Source organism: Podarcis muralis, chromosome 3, assembly GCF_964188315.1.
Source record: "Podarcis muralis chromosome 3, rPodMur119.hap1.1, whole genome shotgun sequence".
In the NCBI taxonomy this organism is placed as follows: domain Eukaryota; kingdom Metazoa; phylum Chordata; class Lepidosauria; order Squamata; family Lacertidae; genus Podarcis; species Podarcis muralis.
Window position 1 is genome coordinate 8,709,130 of NC_135657.1, and position 20,724 is coordinate 8,729,853.

At 46.8% G+C, this 20,724-nt stretch overlaps 1 protein-coding gene across 2 annotated transcripts in view; it reads right to left on the minus strand.

The window, feature by feature from the left end:
- REL (REL proto-oncogene, NF-kB subunit) overlaps positions 1 to 20,724 on the minus strand; it is a 56,205-nt gene that overhangs the window by 8,537 nt on the left and 26,944 nt on the right. For both annotated transcript variants that reach the window (XM_028725150.2, XM_028725149.2), the window contains exons 4-7: positions 19,510 to 19,601; positions 6,687 to 6,827; positions 3,790 to 3,894; positions 1,162 to 1,374 (exon numbers count right to left, since the gene is read on the minus strand). In XM_028725150.2, the coding sequence (XP_028580983.2) occupies positions 1,162 to 1,374; positions 3,790 to 3,894; positions 6,687 to 6,827; positions 19,510 to 19,601 (551 nt within the window). The remainder of the gene's footprint in view (positions 1 to 1,161; positions 1,375 to 3,789; positions 3,895 to 6,686; positions 6,828 to 19,509; positions 19,602 to 20,724) is intronic.

A 20,724-nucleotide genomic window follows, 5' to 3' on the forward strand; every position in this document is an offset into this window, starting at 1 on the left:
TTACAGTTAGCAATGTTTCCAGAGGAAGAGAAGCCCAATTTTGTGTTCTGTTCAAATTTTCAGCGGAATATCGGAAATTGTCATATATGGGAGAATTGGGCTATTTGGTCTTGCAGGCCATTAACTTGACCAGCAGAGTCCTAGGCATATTTCTTTCCCATCATTTGCTGCTTGACCCCCCCGCCCTATATATAAGCTGGAGATGTCAGGGATTGAACCTGGGACCTTCTGCATGCCAAGCAAGTGTTCTACCACTCCTTCCTATTTACACTTAAATAGGGAGGGCAGGGGTCAGAACATTCCTGCAAGACTAAATACAAGACTCTGTTCCGAAAGGACTTTCATGTGTTGAGTTTTAAAGGTTGTGGCTCCTCCTCCTCCTTTGAGAGAGTAACTCTTTATTAGGGCAGAAGAGGAAGCTGCCCAGCATTAAAAGTTAAGCAGTCTTTGACTTCAGTCTTAAAATATCTCACTGGCGGCAGCAATGCTGTAGTGGAAACGGAAGAGGAAGTGGTTCTGAAAATAGGTTCTTGTAAGCTCAGTGACCAATCTGGTTCCTGTGCAATTTCTTCCGAGATTTGATTCAGCAGCACTAGCAAATGTGTTATCCAATGTGTGCGAGATGAGTCCTCTTCAGACTTACACATTTAACACTGTCTAAGTACATGAAGGTCAGGTGAGGACATACATAATGGCTTGCTACTTCCACTACCCCATCAACCTTCTCGTCGTTCTACAACTCATGGAGGGTGACTGAATCGGAGAGTTTCGGGTCTCTGCATGTCTTAAAATCCTGGAAAATTAGTGTTGTGAAACATGCTAATACAGTCGTGAATACAGAAGGCTCCATGAAGGATAGGATGGTGAGAATGATGACATGGGGAGCATAACTTGCCTCCCACTGTGTATTTCATTAACACAGAGCTTTCCAAACTGAGTGATGTGAAATGTTAGTGTGTCAGCTGCAGTGTGTCAGTGTGTCGTGCGAACGCTCCTCAAGCGACTGGAAAGGGGTTTGTTTAACCTCTGGCTTGCTAGTAAAACTGAATTACTGTGCCGTGAAATGATTCATGTCTAAAAAGTGTGTTCACCAGCATGAAAAGTTCGGAAAGCTCTGCTATTAACCCCAAGGGGGCTTGCTTCCTCCAGCCGGTGCAGTACCTTTCTCCTCTGGCAGGTATCTGAAGTCCATGGGGTCGCTGACCTCTTGATCCGAAGGCCTGCGCAACTGCATCTTCACAGTCACGGGCTCGGCGATGTCTTTGTAAAAGGGAGGTGTCCTAAAGACAATGGCCACTTGCCGATGCACGTCGGCTTGTGAGAAAATCCCCTTGGCTTCCCATTCGTTCATGACGAATCGGACCTCGATGTCATCTGGTTGCCAGAAAAACAACAAAGCGTTGGAGTTAGCGCAACAATTTGAAGAAGAGGAAGAGAGTCAAGCACTTCTTAGCATCGCCGCCCAAGTTCTGCTTTCTGCTCTTGCCGTTTATCTTACGGCAACCCTATGAGGTTAACTTAGGTCACGCGAAATTGGCTTTGCTCGAGGCTGTCCAGCGAACTCTGTGATGGAGCAGGGACCTGCCATGCCTAAACCCAAACTCAATTCGTGGCATCACACTATTATCAGTTTTGAATGATTAGGTAAGCAAAGGAGAGTAGCCTTTTGCAGGCTCAGGTCAGAAGGTCCATTAAGCTCAGCATCCTTCTTCACACAGTGGCCAACCAGATGCCTCTAGGATGTCAACCGCAAGGCAGGAGTGAAGGCAATGGCCCTTGTATCCAGGGTACTGCCTATCAAGGTTCCACTTAGCCATCAACTTGTGGCCACCAGGCAATGGCTTTTCCCACCTGCCTTGCCCCACCTTCCAGCCCTAGAAGCCTTTCCCAGGCCATGACTCTGAAGAAGAAGAGAAGATTTTGGATTTGATATCCCGCTTTATCACTACCCGAAGGAGTCTCAAAGTGGCTAACATTCTCCTTTCCCTTCCTCCCCCACAACAAACACTCTGTGAGGTGAGTGGGGCTGAGAGACTTCACAGAAGTGTGACTAGCCCAAGGTCACCCAGCAGCTGCATGTGGAGGAGCGGAGACGCGAACCCGGTTCCCCAGATTACGAGTCCACCGCTCTTAACCACTACACCACACTGGCTCTCTGAGAACAGCAGACGCAGCTGGGAAGACAGAAGAGGAGATCAGGGATATTTTTTAAAAATGATTTTATAGGTTGCGTGTCCTCGTTTCTCACTTTGATCCTTTTACATGGTTTTGCTTGTTTTCTGGTATTTTATGCATTGTGCTGTGCCATTATTTTTTATTGATTATACAGTGGATGCTCGGGTTGCGAACGTGATCCGTGCGGAATGCATGTTCGCAACCTGCAGCGTTCGCAACCCGCCGCGGCGCGTCTGCACACGCACAGGTTGCGATTTAGCGCTCCTGCACACGCGCGACCGCCGAAACCCAGAAGTAACCCGTTCCAGTACTTCCGGGTTTCGGCAGACTGTAACCTGAAAAAACGCAACCTGAAGCGTCTGTAACCTGAGGTATGGCTGTAGTTTAGTAATTCTTTATTGTAACTGATAAGTGTAAGCTGCTTAATTATTATTTGCTGATATTTAATTTTACTGATTACTATTATATTCTAATGCAGGGGTCTGCAACCTTTAAGACAAAAAGAGCCACTTGGACCCGTTTCCGAAGGAAAAAAAAACTGGGAGCCGCAAAACTTGTCATTATAAAAATAACTTTTTTGTCACTTTTTTATTATTTCTTTGTTTGACCCCTCAGAATTACTCCTCCTCATAGAAATAAATGTTAAATTAACAAGTTACCTTTGTGTGTGTGTGTGTTCTTCACTCCCCTTCAAAACAGTGACCAGCGTACATGCCCCCTTTCAATGCAGTGACCAGCGTACATGCCCCTTACAATGTAGCGGATGGCGGGAAGGTGACATTGGGACGTTGCGTGACTAACGCACGCACTGCCTCCTCCCCTCGCTAGTATCCGCCCCGGAGCCGCGGCAAAGGTGTAAAAGAGCCACATGCGGCTCTGGAGCCGCGGGTTGCAGACCCCTGTTCTAATGGATCGCCAAATATTGCTTTATTTGATATAAGCTGTTTATTTTAGTTATTGTGACTTATCTGTACTGGATCAGATTGCTATTATGTGTGTGGTCTTTGTTGTCTACTTTGTTGTTTCTTCAGCTTGTCCATCGCCTTCTGTATAGCAATATAGAAAGGCGGTATACTAATTAAAAGTGAAATGAAATCATGGCCAACAGATGTTGATTAGCCCTCTTCTCCATGAATTGGCCTATTCCTCTTTGAAAGGCATCTAAGATGGCAGCCAACCAGCAAATTTAATAAATTAATGACGCACGGTGTGTGGAAAAAGGCATTCTTTTGCCAGCCCTGAATCACTTGCTGACCCTGTACGCCGAACCCTAACACTGTTATTGCTGATCTGTAAAGGGAAGTTGTCATGTTAGAAGATGCCCTGAAGATCAGGTGATTCCAAGCAAGAAAACAACTCCAGCTCTTGCCAAATTTCTTCTTCTTCTGAGCCTCCAGAAGAGGATCTCAGGTCAGATGCTGATCAGGAGATCACACTAAGGCTGTCCAACAACTTTTTCCAGCGGTTTGCCTGTTTTTTCATGCCTGACTCTTCATGCCTGACTCTGGATCCTAGCCTGCCTGACTCCAGAAGACCCAATTTACAGACCATAAGACTCTTGCACATTTCCCTTTCTCTGCAGACACAGGAGGAAGTCTGGAGGAAGCCAGTTACCTTTCTGAACTTTGTCGCACAGTAGGAAGATTTCGTCCCCTCCTTTCACACTTCCGCAATTTTTGTTCACACGACAGATTCTCAGTTCTGCTGAATTGGGAGCCCCTAAGCAGAAAAAAGGAAACAATGGTTAGAGGAGAGAAGGAGAGTCGGTGAGGATGTTTATGGTAACTCGTGCTTAAAAATAGAGAGGTGGGAAAGGAAGCTCTGCAGGCAAGCGTGTTGTTCGGTGAGCAACTATCTGCAACAAGACTCTGCCGTAGTACTGTGCTGAAATACAATTGGGAGGAAAAACTTAACACTTCTCTGTTTGCAAACACGCCAAATGCATATTCACCAAATGTCCCTGTTAGCCATGTAAAGTCACAGGTCACCTCCAGATCACCTGTTTATTGGGCATCCAACCCGATTTGCTTGAATAATATTTGTGCCGAGGTTACACAACATTTGCTATTTACAGAGCACTCTTTCTAACTGATGTGTAGGGAAGTTAGAGTATGTTATGTGAAGCAATTGTCATCCCATACTTTTCAGTGTGTTTTCCTATCTTCTTTGCTGCAAAAAAGGGGTATTATTATTATGTTTATTATTATGTTTATTATTATTACTACTACTACTCCTAGTTTGTTGCACAAAAGTGCCAAACTCACTTTAATTGCATAACATGACTGCAAATATGGAACTGAACCCCACCCTCAAAATCAAAGACATCTTTGCAGCAAATTCCAAGAAAATATGGATGGAAACCAACTGCTTCAATAAGGCGTGCACTTTTTGTGTTAATCCTAGGGATGGCAACCATGACACCTACCTTGTGGGTTGACCAGCTACTCTGGGTCCACCTACTGTGAACTGCTCAGTCATCTGCCCCACCCATTCTGCTGGACAGCTGCCATCACTGACTAAACCATCACTCAGCTTAACAGTCTGCAGTTCCTAACTCTACATATTTGTAACCAGGAAGAAGCCCCAGTGAGCTAACATGGCCCTGCAGATGTTTCCTCAGAAGTATCTTAAAGGTCAAGTGACACATGCATGGACATCTAGAGGGTGGAAATTTCAGACCTAAATTAGATATTCTAAAGAAGACAAAATAAGAATGAAAAGCAATGACAGATCCTGCTCCAGATGCACTGGAATATCTAATTTTCTATTACTAGACAACTGCCTCTCAAATAATGCTGATGAATGTACTTAATAAATACTGTACAGTTGTACCTCGGGTTAAGTATTTAATTCGTTCCAGAGGTCCGTTCTTAACCAGAAACTGTTCTTAACCTGAAGCACCACTTTAGCTAATGGGGCCTCCTGCTGCTGCTGCGCCGTTGGAGCACAATTTCTGTTCTCATCCTGAAGCAAAGTTCTTAACCTGAAGCACTATTTCTGGGTTAGCGGAGTCTGTAACCTGAAGCGTATGTAACCTGAGGTACCACTGTATTATGTTCTATTTATAGATTTCATCTCATGTAATCTCTTTGCTTTCTTCTTTTGTCAACACCTGATTCTTAATAGTTACAATATTAAGATGTCTCAGAAATGTTTATTACTGGTTTTTGTATTCCACAGATTCAAGAGTGTACCTTGGTTGACAAACACCTTGCCAGTTGAACGCTTTGGCTCCTGAATGCTGTAATCCAGGAAGTGAGTATTCCGGTTTGCGAACCTGAAAATCTGTGGCGGCTTCTGCAGAACCTGAACATCCGTCTTGGCTTCTGCGGCTTCCGATTGGCTGCAGGAGCTTCCGGCAGCCAATCGGAAGCCTTGCCTTGGTTTCTGAACTTTTTGGAAGTCGAACGGACTTCCGGGACAGATTCCGTTTGACTTCCGAGGTACGACTGTATAAATGTTCTACACTGTTAAGACTGTGATAATGTTAAAACTGAATAAAAAGTATAGTATAGTGTGTGTGTGTGTGTGCGTGTGTGTGTGTATGTAAAATGATAGATGATTTCCAATCCAGTCGTAGCAGAAAGGTCTATTGCCAAACATTGTGATTTCATCCTCAGATACTGAGGGAGAAGAGGGTATCTTCACACTCTTTCAGTCTATCAAAATGGCACTGACAACATTAGACCACAGCGTTTTTCAGAACTGCTTATATCAACCTATTCAGCTGAAATTTACCTAGTACTTCCTGTCACTAGTCTATTGTTTGAACATGTCTCGGTCACGTATAAGCCTATTCCATTTATAACCAAGATCTGAAAATATTGATTTTTGTCTGGTACATGACACATTAAGCAAATGTGGTGGTATCCCTGGACTGGTTGAAAGAAGAAAGGCAAAAAGGTGGAGACTGGCCAAAGACATGCTCAGGTTGGTGAGAGGGGGTGTCATTCACCCTAATGCACCAGCCCCCTCCCGGTTGTGTTCCTTCATTTTCAACCTCCCTTGCCATTGGGGCTCTGCTGGATAATTACAGGATATTGTGGTAAGTGGACTTCTGGAGAAGATGGGGAATGAGGACATGGTTGAGTGTGTGACCCAATCCTGAGAGATATTGAGCAATGTACGTGTGGATCAGCCCTAACCCAGAGAGAATGGCTTGGGCCAAGGGGTCATCAGTGTTACGATACAGTTCCATTCCACCTTAAAAGGGTACAGGCATGATTGTTGTGTGTCACATGCCTGTTTACTTCCAGCACAGTCTGCTGGGAACTTCCGTTTGTATATAGCTTTTGTGTTACTGCTGTTTTGCTGGAGACGAAGGGAAGCAGACATGTTTTCCTCTGTTCCTGAACTATGCTGAATAAAATGCTGTACATTATGCTTACACATTTCTTTGTCTGCCTCTTCCCTGCCTGATGCCCCCGTCTCCCTGGCAGTATCCCAACAATCAGGCAGCAGCAAAAAGAGAGACAGAGAGATGAATCGCAATCTGATTCGCAGGTACTTACGGTTGTCATAAATCGGGTTGGAGATGACTGGGGCAAGGGGTAGCGTGCAGTTGCCATGTTCGTCAGGGAGGAAAGCTTGGAAGCAGAGCCTCACCACGTTGAGGTTGTACTCTTCAATGGCCATCAGCTCCTCTTCAGATACTGTGGAAAGAAAGACAGTCCAGAAGTGAGGACAGGGCTGTAGGACAATTGCATCACAGTGGCACCTGCTGAGGTCCAGGGGTCTAGGTGAGCTGGCTCGTCCTGTTTCACATCGCAGTCCATACATTCCAGCCTATCATCCGCAGATCTCAATTCTAATAAGTTCACATCACCTATTTTCACGTCAATTTTACAGTCCTCTATGCAAGGCTGTATTTAACTTATATGCAGAATTCATCATGCGAAAGGCTGGGATGGATGAATCCCAAGCCGGAATCAAGATTGCCGGAAGAAATATCAAGAACCTCAGATATGCAGATGACACAACCTTGATGGTAGAAAGTGAGGAGGAATTAAAGAACCTTTTAATGAGGGTGAAAGAGGAGAGCGCAAAATATGGTCTGAAGCTCAACATTAAAAAAAAAAAAAGATAATGGCCACTAGTCCCATCACCTCCTGGCAAATAGAAGGGGAAGAAATGGAGGCAGTGAGAGATTTTACTTTCTTGGGCTCCATGATCACTGCAGATGGTGACAGCAGCCACGAAATTAAAAGACGCCTACTTCTTGGTAGAAAAGCAATGACAAACCTAGTCAGCATCTTAAAAAGCAGACACATCACCTTGCCAACAAAGGTCTGTATAGTTAAGGCTATTGTTTTCCCAGTAGTGATGTATGGAAGTGAGAGCTGGACCATAAAGAAGGCTGATCACTGAAGAATTGATGCTTTTGAATTATGGTGCTGGAGGAGACTCATGAGAGTCCCATGAACTGCAAGAAGATCAAACCTATCTATTCTGAAGGAAATCAGCCCTGAGTGCTCACTGGAAGGACAGATCCTGAAGCTGAGGCTCCAATACTTTGGCCACCTCGTGAGAAAAGAAGACTCCCTGGAAAAGACCCTGATGTTGGAAAAGATGGAGGGCGCAAGGAGAAGGGGATGGCAGAGTACGAGATGGTTGAGCAATGTTCTCGAAGCTACCAGCATGAGTTTGACCAAACTGCGGGAGGCAGTGGAAGACAGGAGTGCCTGGCATGCTCTGGTCCATGGGGTCACGAAGAGTCGGACACGACTAAACGACTAAACAACAACAACAACACAAATCTATGATTGCTACTCATCACATCCTTACGATTATTACTCTTTCTTTTGCCTTTCTCTAATTTGCAGCTGAGAAAAAGAGGAAGAAGGTTTCTCTTGGGCTATTTTTAAATTCCACTTCCTACTGCAAGAATGAAAGAGAGCATGGTAAACACTCCTGTGTCCCACACACACCCCTTAAAGGTACTATGATAACAATACCTAGTGTTCATGCAGAACTTTTGCTGAAGCACTATATGTGCATGATTTCAGGAATCCATACAAGAACCAGTAACGTAGGCCAGTCTAATCACTGCCATGGTGCAAACAGGGATATCTGTGTGTGTGGACAAGGCGTGTGGCTGGCTTAAGGCCCCCCAGTGAGCTGTGAAGTAAAGAGGAACGGAAGCCTGCCCCAAACCGCCCAATGTGTTTCCACACAATGTCTTCCTCAGGGGTGATAGTTGCACTTTCACCTGCCTTTAAAAGGTGTTTCCTCCAAAGGTGAGACTTGAAGCAGGTGTTTCCGGAGCCTCAGCTCACACTTCTTAACCACTAAACTGCAACATCATCTTTTTCAACACGACAGCAGTTCCTGTACTGCCACCTCCACCAGAAAATTCTACCCTGGAACAAGAAAGGACCAGCCCAACCTATGGGCAAGTGAAGCAGTTGGCCATCAGTAGAAAGTAGCAGAGGACCAGATTCTGAGCATGTGGGCACTGTAAGGAATCACCATGGATGTGCAGGCAAAGCACGCTCTCAAAGAATGACCGATGACCTTCACAAACCAGTCTTACTGTTATGAATTAACCTTCGACAACAACAACCTCTCCATTTCCGGCAACTATCACTCAGTGAATATTTTGTGGAATTTGCTGGTTGCCAGCATTAACAGCAGGGCTGGCCATAGCGAGGTGACATTTGAACAGCAAATTGTCTGGCCCAGTGTCACAGCCACTGTGCTACGCTGGGTTCTCAGGAGGGACAGGTCATCTCATCTGTCAAGAGATACTCTGCAGGAGAGAAGTATTTACATTGCCTACTGCTCACAGACATGGGTGGCACTGTGGGTTAAACCACAGAGCCTAGGACTTGCTGATCAGAAAGTCGGCGGTTCGAATCCCCACGACGGGGTGAGCTCCCGTTGCTCGGTCCCTGCTCCTGCCAACCTAGCCGTTCAAAAGCACGTCAAGGTGCAAGTAGATAAATAGGTACTGCTCCAGCGGGAAGGTAAACGGCGTTTCCGTGCACTGCTCTGGTTCGCCAGAAGCTGATTAGTCATGCTGGCCACATGACCCGGAAGCTGTATGCCGGCTCCCTCAGCCAATAAAGCGAGATGAGCACTGCAACCCCAGAGTCAGCCACGACTGGACCTAATGGTCAGGGGTCCCTTTACCTTTACCTTACTGCTCACAGAAGAGGGCAAGCTTCTGTTTCTTGGCTGTACATACTCTGTGTTTGTCAATGGCCCAACCACTTCAGCGTTTAAGGAGGTCAACTGCGAGCAAGTGAGATGCAACACAAGGTCACTCTCATTACTCTAGTAAAAACTTCTGTCTGCTGTGGCCAAGGCTCTCTCTCACACACGCACACACACCATTAGTCTTTTCCTGCAAATATCCTGGTGGAAAGAAAAATTGTAAAATTCAGGCATACAAGAGATCTGAGAGAATATTTTATTATTTGTTACATTGTTTCCCCCTATAAAAATTGCATTTTGGCTCTGGGGCTGCTAATGTTTTCCCTGCTCTTGTGTGCTTTTCAAAGCAGCCTTGAGAGGAGGAAATCTGCAGCTGCTGTTTGTGCTGATTGTGCACGGTGAGCGACTTCTTCCCTAGCTGATTTCAACAGATGATATAGCTGTTAAAGGTACAGGAGTGAGCAGACCAGGTTACATAATGCAACAAGGCATAGAGGCAAACAACTGTGAACCTCTTTTTTTAATGCATTGAGATCATGTGCTTTGACAGAGAATGACTCCAGGGCTTGATTACAAAGAAGATAAGAGTTTGGATTTGATATCCCGCTTTATCACTACCCTAAGGAGTCTCAAAGCGGCTCACAATCTCCTTTCCCTTCCTCCCCCACAACAAACACTCTGTGAGGTGAGTGGGGCTGAGAGACTTCAGAGAAGTATGACTAGCCCAAGGTCACCCAGCAGCTGCATGTGGAGGAGCGGGGAATCGAACCCAGTTCACCAGATTACGAGTCCACCGCTCTTAACCACTACCCCACACTGGCTCAAACACACACCTATTTGAAAATGCAAAGGCTATTTAGAACTTCACGGTGAGTTTTGTGATTTTTCGGAAAAGGGGAGCTGGCAAAAATAAACTGGCACTAAAAATAAGAGGCCAGAGGTGCTAAAAATAAAGGAAATGAGAATCTAAACATGAAATAACAAAGATGTGGCAAGGACCATGGGCATCTGCGGCAGGGGTCAGAAAATGACTAGGCACTGAGTCCCGTGACAGCTGGCAGATCGAGATCCTACTCATAGCTAAGTCTCATGACCCTGTGAACACTCTCATCCCCCATAGCCCTAGGCACTAGCCCCAAACCACCCAATGCACACATTTCCAGCACCACCTACACCCACTCAAGCCCCCTCCCCAAACACCAGACACCTTCACCTACTAGTACACTATGTTCCCAAAATACCAGCTTTTGCCCACTCAACACACAAGCCCATGACTCAATCACCACCCACCCACAGGCAAACTCCCCCTTGTGTGTTTGGACCCAGACTGCCACACCTCCTCCCACCCCACCCACCCACATTTATTTGTGGGCATTGCAGACATTGATAGCTGCCAGGCTGTGTAAAGAGTTCTAAGAAACACGCTCCTTATTAACTGTCCTGTGTTCAGCACGCCCCGTCTGACTGCTCCTTCCCCACAGCCTCTCTGGCTGCAGCAGAGTCCTCACTGCTTCCTCTAATGCAGAGGTTCCCTGAAGGAGCGTCTCCACCCCCATCGTTCTGCCCGGACACTGAGGTCCAGTTCCGAAGGCCTTCTGGCGGTTCCCTCACTACGAGAAGCCAAGTTAGAGGGAACCAGGCAGAGGGCCTTCTCGGTAGTAGCACCCACCCTGTGGAACGCCCTCCCACCAGATGTCAAAGAGAAAAACAACTACCAGACTTTTAGAAGACATCTGAAGGCAGCCCTGTTTAGGGAAGTTTTTAATGTTTAATAGGTTATTGCATTTTAATATTTTGTTGGAAGCCGCCCAGAGTGGCTGGGGAAACCCAGCCAGATGGGCGGGGTATAAATAATAAATTATTATTATTATTATTATTATTATTATTATTATTATTATTATTATTATTATATCACCCACTTTGGGAAACACTGTTCTAATGAAATTATATCACTCCCCATATATGTACACACTGCACTGGAAGCATACTTCCCCGCATCCCACCAAGACCCTGGGAACTTTGATTTATCCAACACAGAGCTACAATTCCCAGCACCCTCAATGAACTACAGGTCCCAGGATTCTTGGGGGGGGGGAGCTTTAAATGTATAGTGTGTCTAGTGTGTATACAGGGAGGGTGGTTGCTTCTCTGTCTTCCAGTGAGATGTTTCCAGCCCACAACCAAAGCATGAAAGCAGGTAGCCCTAATCTGTTATTCAATTTCCACCCTCAGCCACAAGTGGCGTTCAAAGTGGAATCGGACCGGGAGGCTCCTTCCAATATCTCTGCTGACAGCTGTCCTCCCACACCTTAATCTCTGTTTCTACCGGCATCCCACTGAAAGCTTGTGCTTCGCTAGCGAGCTCATTAACCACGGCCAATGCCACAGAGGAGAGAGCTGCTTCCTCATGATCGCAGCCTCCCCGTGACGTGTCAGTTTCGGTGGAACGATTACACTCAACTGTAGGAGGGCCGCAGAGTGTGATAGATAGGGGAGCTTTCGCGGAGAGCTGGCGCAGGCCTGTGTGACGCCCTGGCGCGAGTTGCGCAAAGCAAAGCGAAACCCACAACTCTTCCCTCCTCTGCCGACCTTCAAGCAATCCCACCTGTTCGGCGAACGCTTTGCTCAGGCCTTGCTGCGTTTCAAAGCTGCAACTCTGCACAGTGGTACCTCGGGTTAAGAACTTAATTCATTCCGGAGGTCCGTTCTTAACCTGAAACTGTTCTTAACCTGCAGCACCACTTTAGCTAATGTGGCCTCCTGCTGCCGCCGGGCCGCCGGAGCACGATTTCTGTTCTCATCCTGAAGCAAAGTTCTTAACCCGAGGTACTATTTCTGGGTTAGCGGAGTCTGTAACCTGAAGTGTATGCAACCCGAGGTACCACTGTATGTAGTTTAAAAAAACTCATTGACAACAATGCACAGTCAAACTTCGCTTGTCGAACATAATCCGTTCTGGAAGGCCGTTCATCTTCCAAAACGTTTAACAACTAAAAACTGAAAGCAGAAGCCTCAATACAATAGGGAAACTCAAAACGGAAGCCGCGTAGCACGGTCGGCTTCTGGAAATTGTCCCAAAACCGGAGCAGGTTTACTTCCAGGTTTTCGTCGTTCGGGAGCTGAAACGTTCCAAAACGGAGGGGTTCGGGAACCGAGGTTTGACTGTACAGCATTTCAACCATTTGTAATACATGAAACATTAAATAAAATATACAGTGCCAAAATAATAATGACATGCGCAACTCAATAGCTCAGAGCCAAGCAGTCCACATGTTCCTTAAATACGTCCATGAGAGCAACTCTCTATATTGTGTACAGTGGTACCTCTGGATACGAACGGGATCTGTTCCGGAGCGCTGTTCGCATCTAGAAGCAAACGTAACTAGCAACAGCACGTCTGTGCATGCCACTTTTCGCTGCTTTTGCGCATGATGTAATTTTGAGCGTCTGCGCATGCGCAAGCGGCGAAACGCGGAAGTAACGCACTCCATTACTTCCGGGTTGCCGTGGAGCGCAACTCGAATGTGCTCAACCCAAAGCGCATTCAACGCGAGGTATGACTGTACTTGTTCTGGTGCGATCCCAACGGAACTCCGACAATGGCATTAAATATATTAACTAAGATTTCGTATACTGGAAGTTGTTGAAATGCCGTACGTTATTGTTAATGAATTTTTGTAAACTACATACTCAACTGTAGGAAAAGTAAAATCTGAAATGTAACAAAAATTGAGGCAGAAACTCCTTAAAATCCCAGTGTGTTCTGAGTCTGAGTTAATAATAGGCGGGTTATGTCACATTTAAGGGAAACTATGGACTACTTTCAGCATTCTCAAAAAAAGAAAAAAAGAAAGAAACCATTTACTCATCTATTTATTGCAACTAACTAACCAGATTTTGGTTTTGGTTTTTAAAAAAACAAAAACAAAAACACAGATTGCTAAATGAACTGTAACGTTTCATTGATTTATAAGATTTCTTAAATTTTAAAATGCAAAGGGAGTCGACGACGTGTACAAGATAATGAAATACACACTTTTGTATTCCCACAGCAAATGGATGGAATCAGCGGCTCAACTGAGACGGCAGGCTAAACCATGGATTGCCCAAAACACAAGTTTGAGCCAAACCATGGCTTGGTTCAGTCATAAGGTAAGGAAAAGAAGGGCTGCACCACCAATGGGGGGGGGGGCACGCATGTGCAGAAATGATATTTTAATGATCTCTGGCATAGAAGGTGTAAGAAAATACAGAATGAGGTGTAGTCTAAATTGCTGAAAAATATATAATCATCCCAATGTCAAGCATTAGGCCAGGCTTCCTCAACCTTGGCCCTCCAGATGTTTTTGGCCTACAACTCCCATGATCCCTAGCTAGCAGGGCCAGTGGTCAGGGATGATGGGAACTGTAGTCTCAAAACATCTGGAGGTTGAGGAAGCCTGCGTTACGCACTTAAACAACCAACCAGACAAACAGCTAGCCTTGAACCACCTTGCCGAAAAATAAGTACCGTATTTTTCGCTCTATTACACGCACCAGACCATAACACGCATGTAGTTTTTAGAGGAGGAAAACAAGAAAAAAAATTCTAAATGAAACAGTGGATGTATGATTTTTGTGCTTCATGCTGTGGCCACAGACATGTGATCTGATGGTGAGTTTGGGGTAGCCCAATTCAAAAATCCTGAGGATCCATGCTTTGTAACCACGTTTTAAGTGGGGAGGGAAGGGAAAGCACTCGAGGGACAAGGAGCACGCATGGGGTGTGTGGAGAAGGATGCTGCTAATAATGCAGGCGAGGGGTTTAAGGGGAGAAGGAGCTCGCGTGGGGTGTGTGGAGAAGGAGCTTTTCCACGAGCTGAACGGGGAGGAGGGACGGAAAGAGCACTGTTGCTTTAAAGGAGCCAACCGGACAGCAGCCGCTTACAGCAGTGTAAGCAGCTCCTCTCCTCTCCCGCTTTGCTCCTTCTCTTCTCTCCCTCTTTGCTGCTTTACACAGCTAATGGCGAATCCCCTGCAATCCAAGTCCTGCTCATGTGCTCAAACCTATCCAGTCTATTCTGCGTAATTTCCCCCTCTCCCTCATCCCGTGCCCTCCTGTCCCCAGCGCGCTCAAGCAGCCAGCGGATCAGGGGAGACGCTGGGAGACATGCATTTTCCCCTCTCAGGGGAGACGCTGGGAGACATGCATTTCCCCCTCTCCCTCATCCCGTGCCCTCCTGTCCCCAGCGCGCTCAAGCAGCCAGCGGATCAGGGGAGACGCTGGGAGACATGCATTTTCCCCTCTCCCTCATCCCGTGTCCTCCTGTCTCTGGCACTGAAGGAGCCAGCGGATCAGCTGAGACACTGGGGACGCGTAATTTCCCCCTCTCCCTCATCCCATGCCCTCCTGTCCCCAGCGCGCAGCCTCATTGCTCCGTTTAGAGAGCGCGCAGACCTTTGCTAGCTGAGGCTGCAGCAGCTGTTGCTGGCTACGCAACGCTTTTAAAAGCGACTGCTGGCTTTGAATTGCCTGCCTCCTTCCGGCTCGCTATGGCTCCCGTCTATCCCTCCTCCCGTGTAAGTGGCTGCTGCCCGCTTTGCTGCCATGCCTCTCCTTCCCTCCCTCCTCCCCGGCTCCTCCGTAGGTCGCTTTAAAGCGTAGAGCGTGTAAGCGGCTCTCGCTTTGCTTACTTTCAGAGAGCCCCTCCTCCTGGCTGTAAAGCAGGCAAAGCTAGAGCCTTGCAAAGCGAGACAGAAGCCTTGCAAGCGGCTCCCGCTTCGCTTAACTGACGGCAGCCATGGCTCCAGTCCAGTGCATTCACCCCATAACACGCACAGGCATTTTCCCTTACTTTCTAGGAGCAAAAAAGTGCGTGTTATGGAGCGAAAATTACGGTAAGTCTCCCACAATAGTATATTTTGCTCCCTCCTCCTCAGCGCCCCCCAATATTCTCTTTCCTCCACTCACACACTGTTCAGGGGATGCTGATGGTCCTGCAAATGGGAGCATGGAGGGGGAGAATTATGCTCAGTACTACAAAAAACAAACAAACCTAAACAGTCCAGTAAGTACGTTCATTGCTCACAGGGTGCAGGATGTAGGGGAATGGGGAACTGGTGAGGGAGAAGTGAAGGAATGGAGTGCCTTTGAAGGGGGTGTGGCTGGCTGGCAGCCTGGATCACTGAACTGAAGTTCTCCTCCTTACAGCAATATTAATAATACTGACCTATATAAAGTGAATTGGGACACGGGTGGCGCTGTGGGTTAAACCACAGAGCCTAGGACTTGCTGATCAGAAGGTCGGCGGTTTGAATCCCCGCGACAGGGTGAGCTCCCGTTGCTCGGTCCCTGCACCTGCCAACCTAGCAGTTCGAAAGCACGTCAAAGTGCAAGTAGATAAATAGGTAAACAGTGGGAAGGTAAACGCCGTTTCCGTGCGCTGCTCTGGTTCGCCAGAAGCGGCTTAGTCATGTTGGCCACATGACCCGAAAGCTGTACGCCGGCTCCCTCGGCCAATAAAGCGAGATGAGCGCCGCAACCCCAGAGTCGGTCACGACTGGACCTAATGGTCAGGGGTCCCTTGACCTTATCTAAAGTGAATACTGGAAGGCACGGCTAGGGAACCTTTTCAGCCCAGTGGACCAGATCTTTTACCTCCAAGACCCCAGCAGGTGAACTTAGACAGGTGGGCAGCCCAATAACCAGCTGATCGTCAATGATTTGGAAAGTGCCGCAGAAGGTGCTTTGAAGGCACTGGTGATTGGTGGTGCCTTCAAAGCCCCTTTTAGCCAAGCCTCACCTTTCCCCGGTCTGTGCTGGATGTTAGGAACATAACAAGACACAGCATGCAAAGCACTTGAACGCTTAAAAGCACCATCCAAATCCAAAGGAATAACAACACATTGGGAATAAAGGAGAATTTGCACAGCCCAGTTTACAGAGCCTCTGGTTTTCCTTTTCGACCTCTTTCCTTTTCCTTCCCCACCCACACCAGATAAGAGACTGGACATTGCCAAAAGGAAACATATCACTGCAAGTATGAGTCAATGGCAGAGGACTGGTGGCATGACTAAAGCCTTGCCAACTCGACACATGGCAAGTGGGTGGGAAGTTGTCCCACCAGCCTCTCTGCCTTGTGGGTGGCAAAGTGGCCGCCGTATGATGAGTTCAATCTTTTGGTTCAGCATCATGTGGTAAGGGAAGCAATTCTGTGAAGTACTTCATGATCCCCTTTAGGTAACGACTGTGTCTGAGGACCTACTTAGTGTGCAGAAGGTCCGAGGCTGAATTGCTGGCATCTCCCGCTAAAAAGGCTCTGGTAGCAGGTGATGATATAGGTCTCTGTCTGAGAGCCACTGCTTGAGAAAGGTAAAAAAAGGAGAAAGGACCCCTGGACGGTTAAGTCCAGTCAAAGGTGACTATAGGGTTGAGGTGCTCATCTCGCTTTCAGGCCGAGGGACCTGGCATTTGTCCACAAACAGTCCATAAATAGCAACACCCTAGTGGTCCCGGGCCGTAAGGAAGTTAGATTAGCTTCAACCAGAGCCAGGGCCTTTTCAACACTGGCTCCGGCCTGGTGGAACGTTCTGTCTCATGAGACCAGGGCCCTGCAGGATCTGATTTCCTTCCGCAGGGCCTGTAAGACAGAGTTGTTCCACCTGGCCTTTGGCTTGGAGTCAATTTGATTCCTTCCCCATCTTTCTTTTTTCCTTTCTCCTCCTGTGATGAGGCTGCATTTTAATGTTTTAATGTTTTAATTTAATCTTGTTTTTTAAGTTGCATTTCAATCAACTTGTTTTTATAATTGGTTGTTAGCTGCCCTGAGCCCGGTCTTGGCTGGGTAGGGCGGGGTATAAATAAAATATTATTATTGTTATTATTATTGTTATTATTCCGGGTCATGTGGCCAGCATGACTAAACCGCTACTGGTGCAGGGAGGACTATGACAAGTGCCAAAGCACATGGAAAAGCCGTTTACCTTCCCACCACAGTGGTACCTAGTTATCTACTTGCACTGGCATGCTTTCAAACTGCTAGGTTGGCAGGAGCTGGGACCGAGCAACAGGTGCTCACCCTGTCGCGGGGATTCGAAATGCCGACCTTCTGATTGGCAATCCCCAGAGGCTCAGGTTTAGACCACAGTGCCACCCGCATCCCTTCAGAGTAAGAAAATACTGAATTAGATGGACAAATAGTATGACCTGGTACAAAGCAACTTCCTATGCTCCACTGTGACTCGCTGCAACCATCCATTTTCCTCAATGGCATGTTGCACAATTCACAATTAGGCAATAGTGTGTCACATAAGCGAGACAGAACCATGTCACTCCAAGGTCTTTGACTTCAATTTGCCTGTTCAGAGCTCCCTCTTTCTGATTGTGCTTGTGTAACCCAGGGGTCCCCAATCTTTCTCAGCCCATTTTAGAAAATGGAGAGTGTTGCGGGAAGCACAAAATACCCATTTCACAGCAATGAAAAGAACTCCCTAAACAAAAGGGGGGGGATCCCAGGTATACAGTAAAGTTTACATTTTTAGATGTTCCCTTAAAATAACTTCAGAGAATGCCTATACTATGAAGTGTTGGAGTAACCCTGGCTCTGACCTCCAATGTTAGGTTGTCCTCCCTAATACTTCAATCCCATGAGACCAGGGGAAGGGAGTGTTTTTCAGCATGAGGACCTGGTTTCCTTCTGGGCAACTTTCTGAGGTTCGCACGCCCATGGTGGGTGGGGCCAGAGGCAAAGGTGGGTGGAGCAATTAATGCAAACGTTACCTTTGTAAAGCAGGTTAGTTTTGACACACTCAAACACCCTTCCCTATCCTTCATCAAGCTACTGGTCAAAGCTTATTCAGATGACAGGGGTGGCTGGTGCCTATTGGGTCTGGGAAGGGCTGGGAGGGCCACAGAAGGTGGAGCCAGAGCAAATTACAGGTGGAGTCCACTATCTATAGTTTTGTCCCCCTACCTCCTCCCTCCTCCCTACACAACCTTGATGACAGAAAGTGAGGAGGAATTAAAGAACCTTTTAATGAGGGTGAAAGAGGAGAGCGCAAAATATGGTCTGAAGCTCAACATCAAAAAAACGAAGATCATGGCCACTGGTCCCATCACCTCCTGGCAAATAGAAGGGGAAGAAATGGAGGCAGTGAGAGATTTTACTTTCTTGGGCTCCATGATCACTGCAGATGGTGACAGCAGCCACGAAATTAAAAGACGCCTGCTTCTTGGGAGAAAAGCAATGACAAACCTAGACAGCATCTTAAAAAGCAGAGACGTCACCTTGCCGACAAAGGTCTGTATAGTTAAAGCTACGGTTTTCCCAGTAGTGATGTATGGAAGTAAGAGCTGGACCATAAAGAAGGCTGATCGCCAAAGAATTGATGCTTTTGAATTCTGGTGCTGGAGGAGACTCTTGAGAGTCCCATGGACTGCAAGAAGATCAACCCTCTCCATTCTGAAGGAAATCAGCCCTGAGTGCTCCCTGGAAGGACAGATCCTGAAGCTGAGGCTCCAATACTTTGGCCACCTCATGAGAAGAGAAGGCTCCCTGGAAAAGACCCTGATGTTGGGAAAGATGGAGGGCACAAGGAGAAGGGGACAACAGAGGACGAGATGGTTGGACAGTGTTCTCGAAGCTACCAGCATGAGTTTGACCAAACTGCGGGAGGCAGTGGAAGACAGGAGTGCCTGGCGTGCTCTGGTCCAGGGGGTCACGAAGAGTCGGACAAGACTAAACGACTCAACAACAACTCCTCCCTACCAATCTCTGTGAAGGCGAAACTGTGCCCCGTTCACCCTGATGGGAGTAACCTCCGCTGGCAAACAAGATGCATTCTATCAGAGCCAAGGACAAATTCCAGCTTGGCAAAAACCACTAAACAAGGGTGTGAAGCAAGGCCAGTGGGCAATATGGACTCAGGAAAGAGGGTGTGGTTGCGGGGTGTGTGTGTGCCAAACAGGCCTGATATTCCCTAGCCCTGCCATACTATTTGTTGTATTATTTGAAGCAACATCTTCAGCAGCAAATGTATGAATTACTTGAGCTAAGCATCTAATGGGATGGGAGTTCCAGAGACCCATAGCTGCTCCAGCCTGCCCCTTGACATGGCTTGGCACATTCCGAGAAAACGAGCATCCCATAAATGAATCCATTGAATAAAATGTTGGCAAAGTAAATTGCCACGGTTACTTACCACTGAAGGGGTTGATTTGCTTTGTGATCCGGGAGACGATTGATTCCTTGAGCTCTCTCTTCTTCACGCACTGTATGCCCAAATTCTGAAAACTGGAACACGCACAGTCAACCATTAGCAGATTAAAAAGAAAACGAAGAAGCAGCAACAGCAACACAATATTGGCATGAAATGACTTGTCGTAGAAATTTCGATTCTGACAAATTCTGCTGCAACTCAATGAAGAGAACAAAAAGGAACATAAACTTTGGCAAAAAGCAAAAAAGGGGGAAAGCAAACTGTAAGGTATGCTAAAAGGGAATCTGAGGAGTGCGTTGCTAAAAACAAGAAGTTCCTTAAGGGCATTTGTAGCAGGAGACCTTCTAAGACCTTCTAAGACAGGGGTTGGCAACCTAAGGCCCATGGGCCACATTGGTCATTGAACTGGCCCATGGACCACCGCCACCCGCTTGGGGACCCCCGCCACCCACTCAGTCGGTTCCTGTGCGCCGCGCTAAACTGGCGAGGAGCAGAGTGGGGACCGCCTTCTGCGATGCTGGCCAGGTTCCCATTGGTCTCTTGCCCAGAAACCATGGGTCTGATTAGGTTTTCTGCTCATCTCGTGCTTTCTAGGCACAATCCCTAGCGGTTTTCTGTGTGCGCCACTCCTTTCCCCAGGAAAACCTGCTCTTTACTGCTGAATTGGAGAAAATGTCAAGCCACGGAAAACCCAATCAGCATTTGCTCTGATTCAGGGGTAAATAGCGGGTTTCCCCAGGGAGAAGTGGCGAGTCCAGCAGAAGTGTGGACGAGCCCTGAGTGTGCAACAGCCGCGAGAAAGACAAATTCCATGCTGTGGATCATTAGGAAAGGAATTGAAACCGAAACTGTTGATATCGTAAGGTCGCTATGCAAATCGATGGTGGAATACTGTGTCACCTCCAAAGGAAACTGTAGAGTTAGAAAAGGGGAACCAACATGATCAAGGGAACTTGATTTTAATGTTTTTAATGTTTTTAATGTTTTTAATGTTTTTAATGTTTTTAATGTTTTTAATGTTTTTAATGCTTTTAATGCTTTTAATGCTTTTAATGTTTAACAGACCACTGTATTTTAATACTTTGTTGAAAGCCGCCCGGAGTGGCTGGGGGGCAGGGTATAAATAATAAATTCTATTCTATTCTATGGCTTTTGGGGGGCTTTCTTAATGTTATCAAAGTTATAGGCAACTTAATT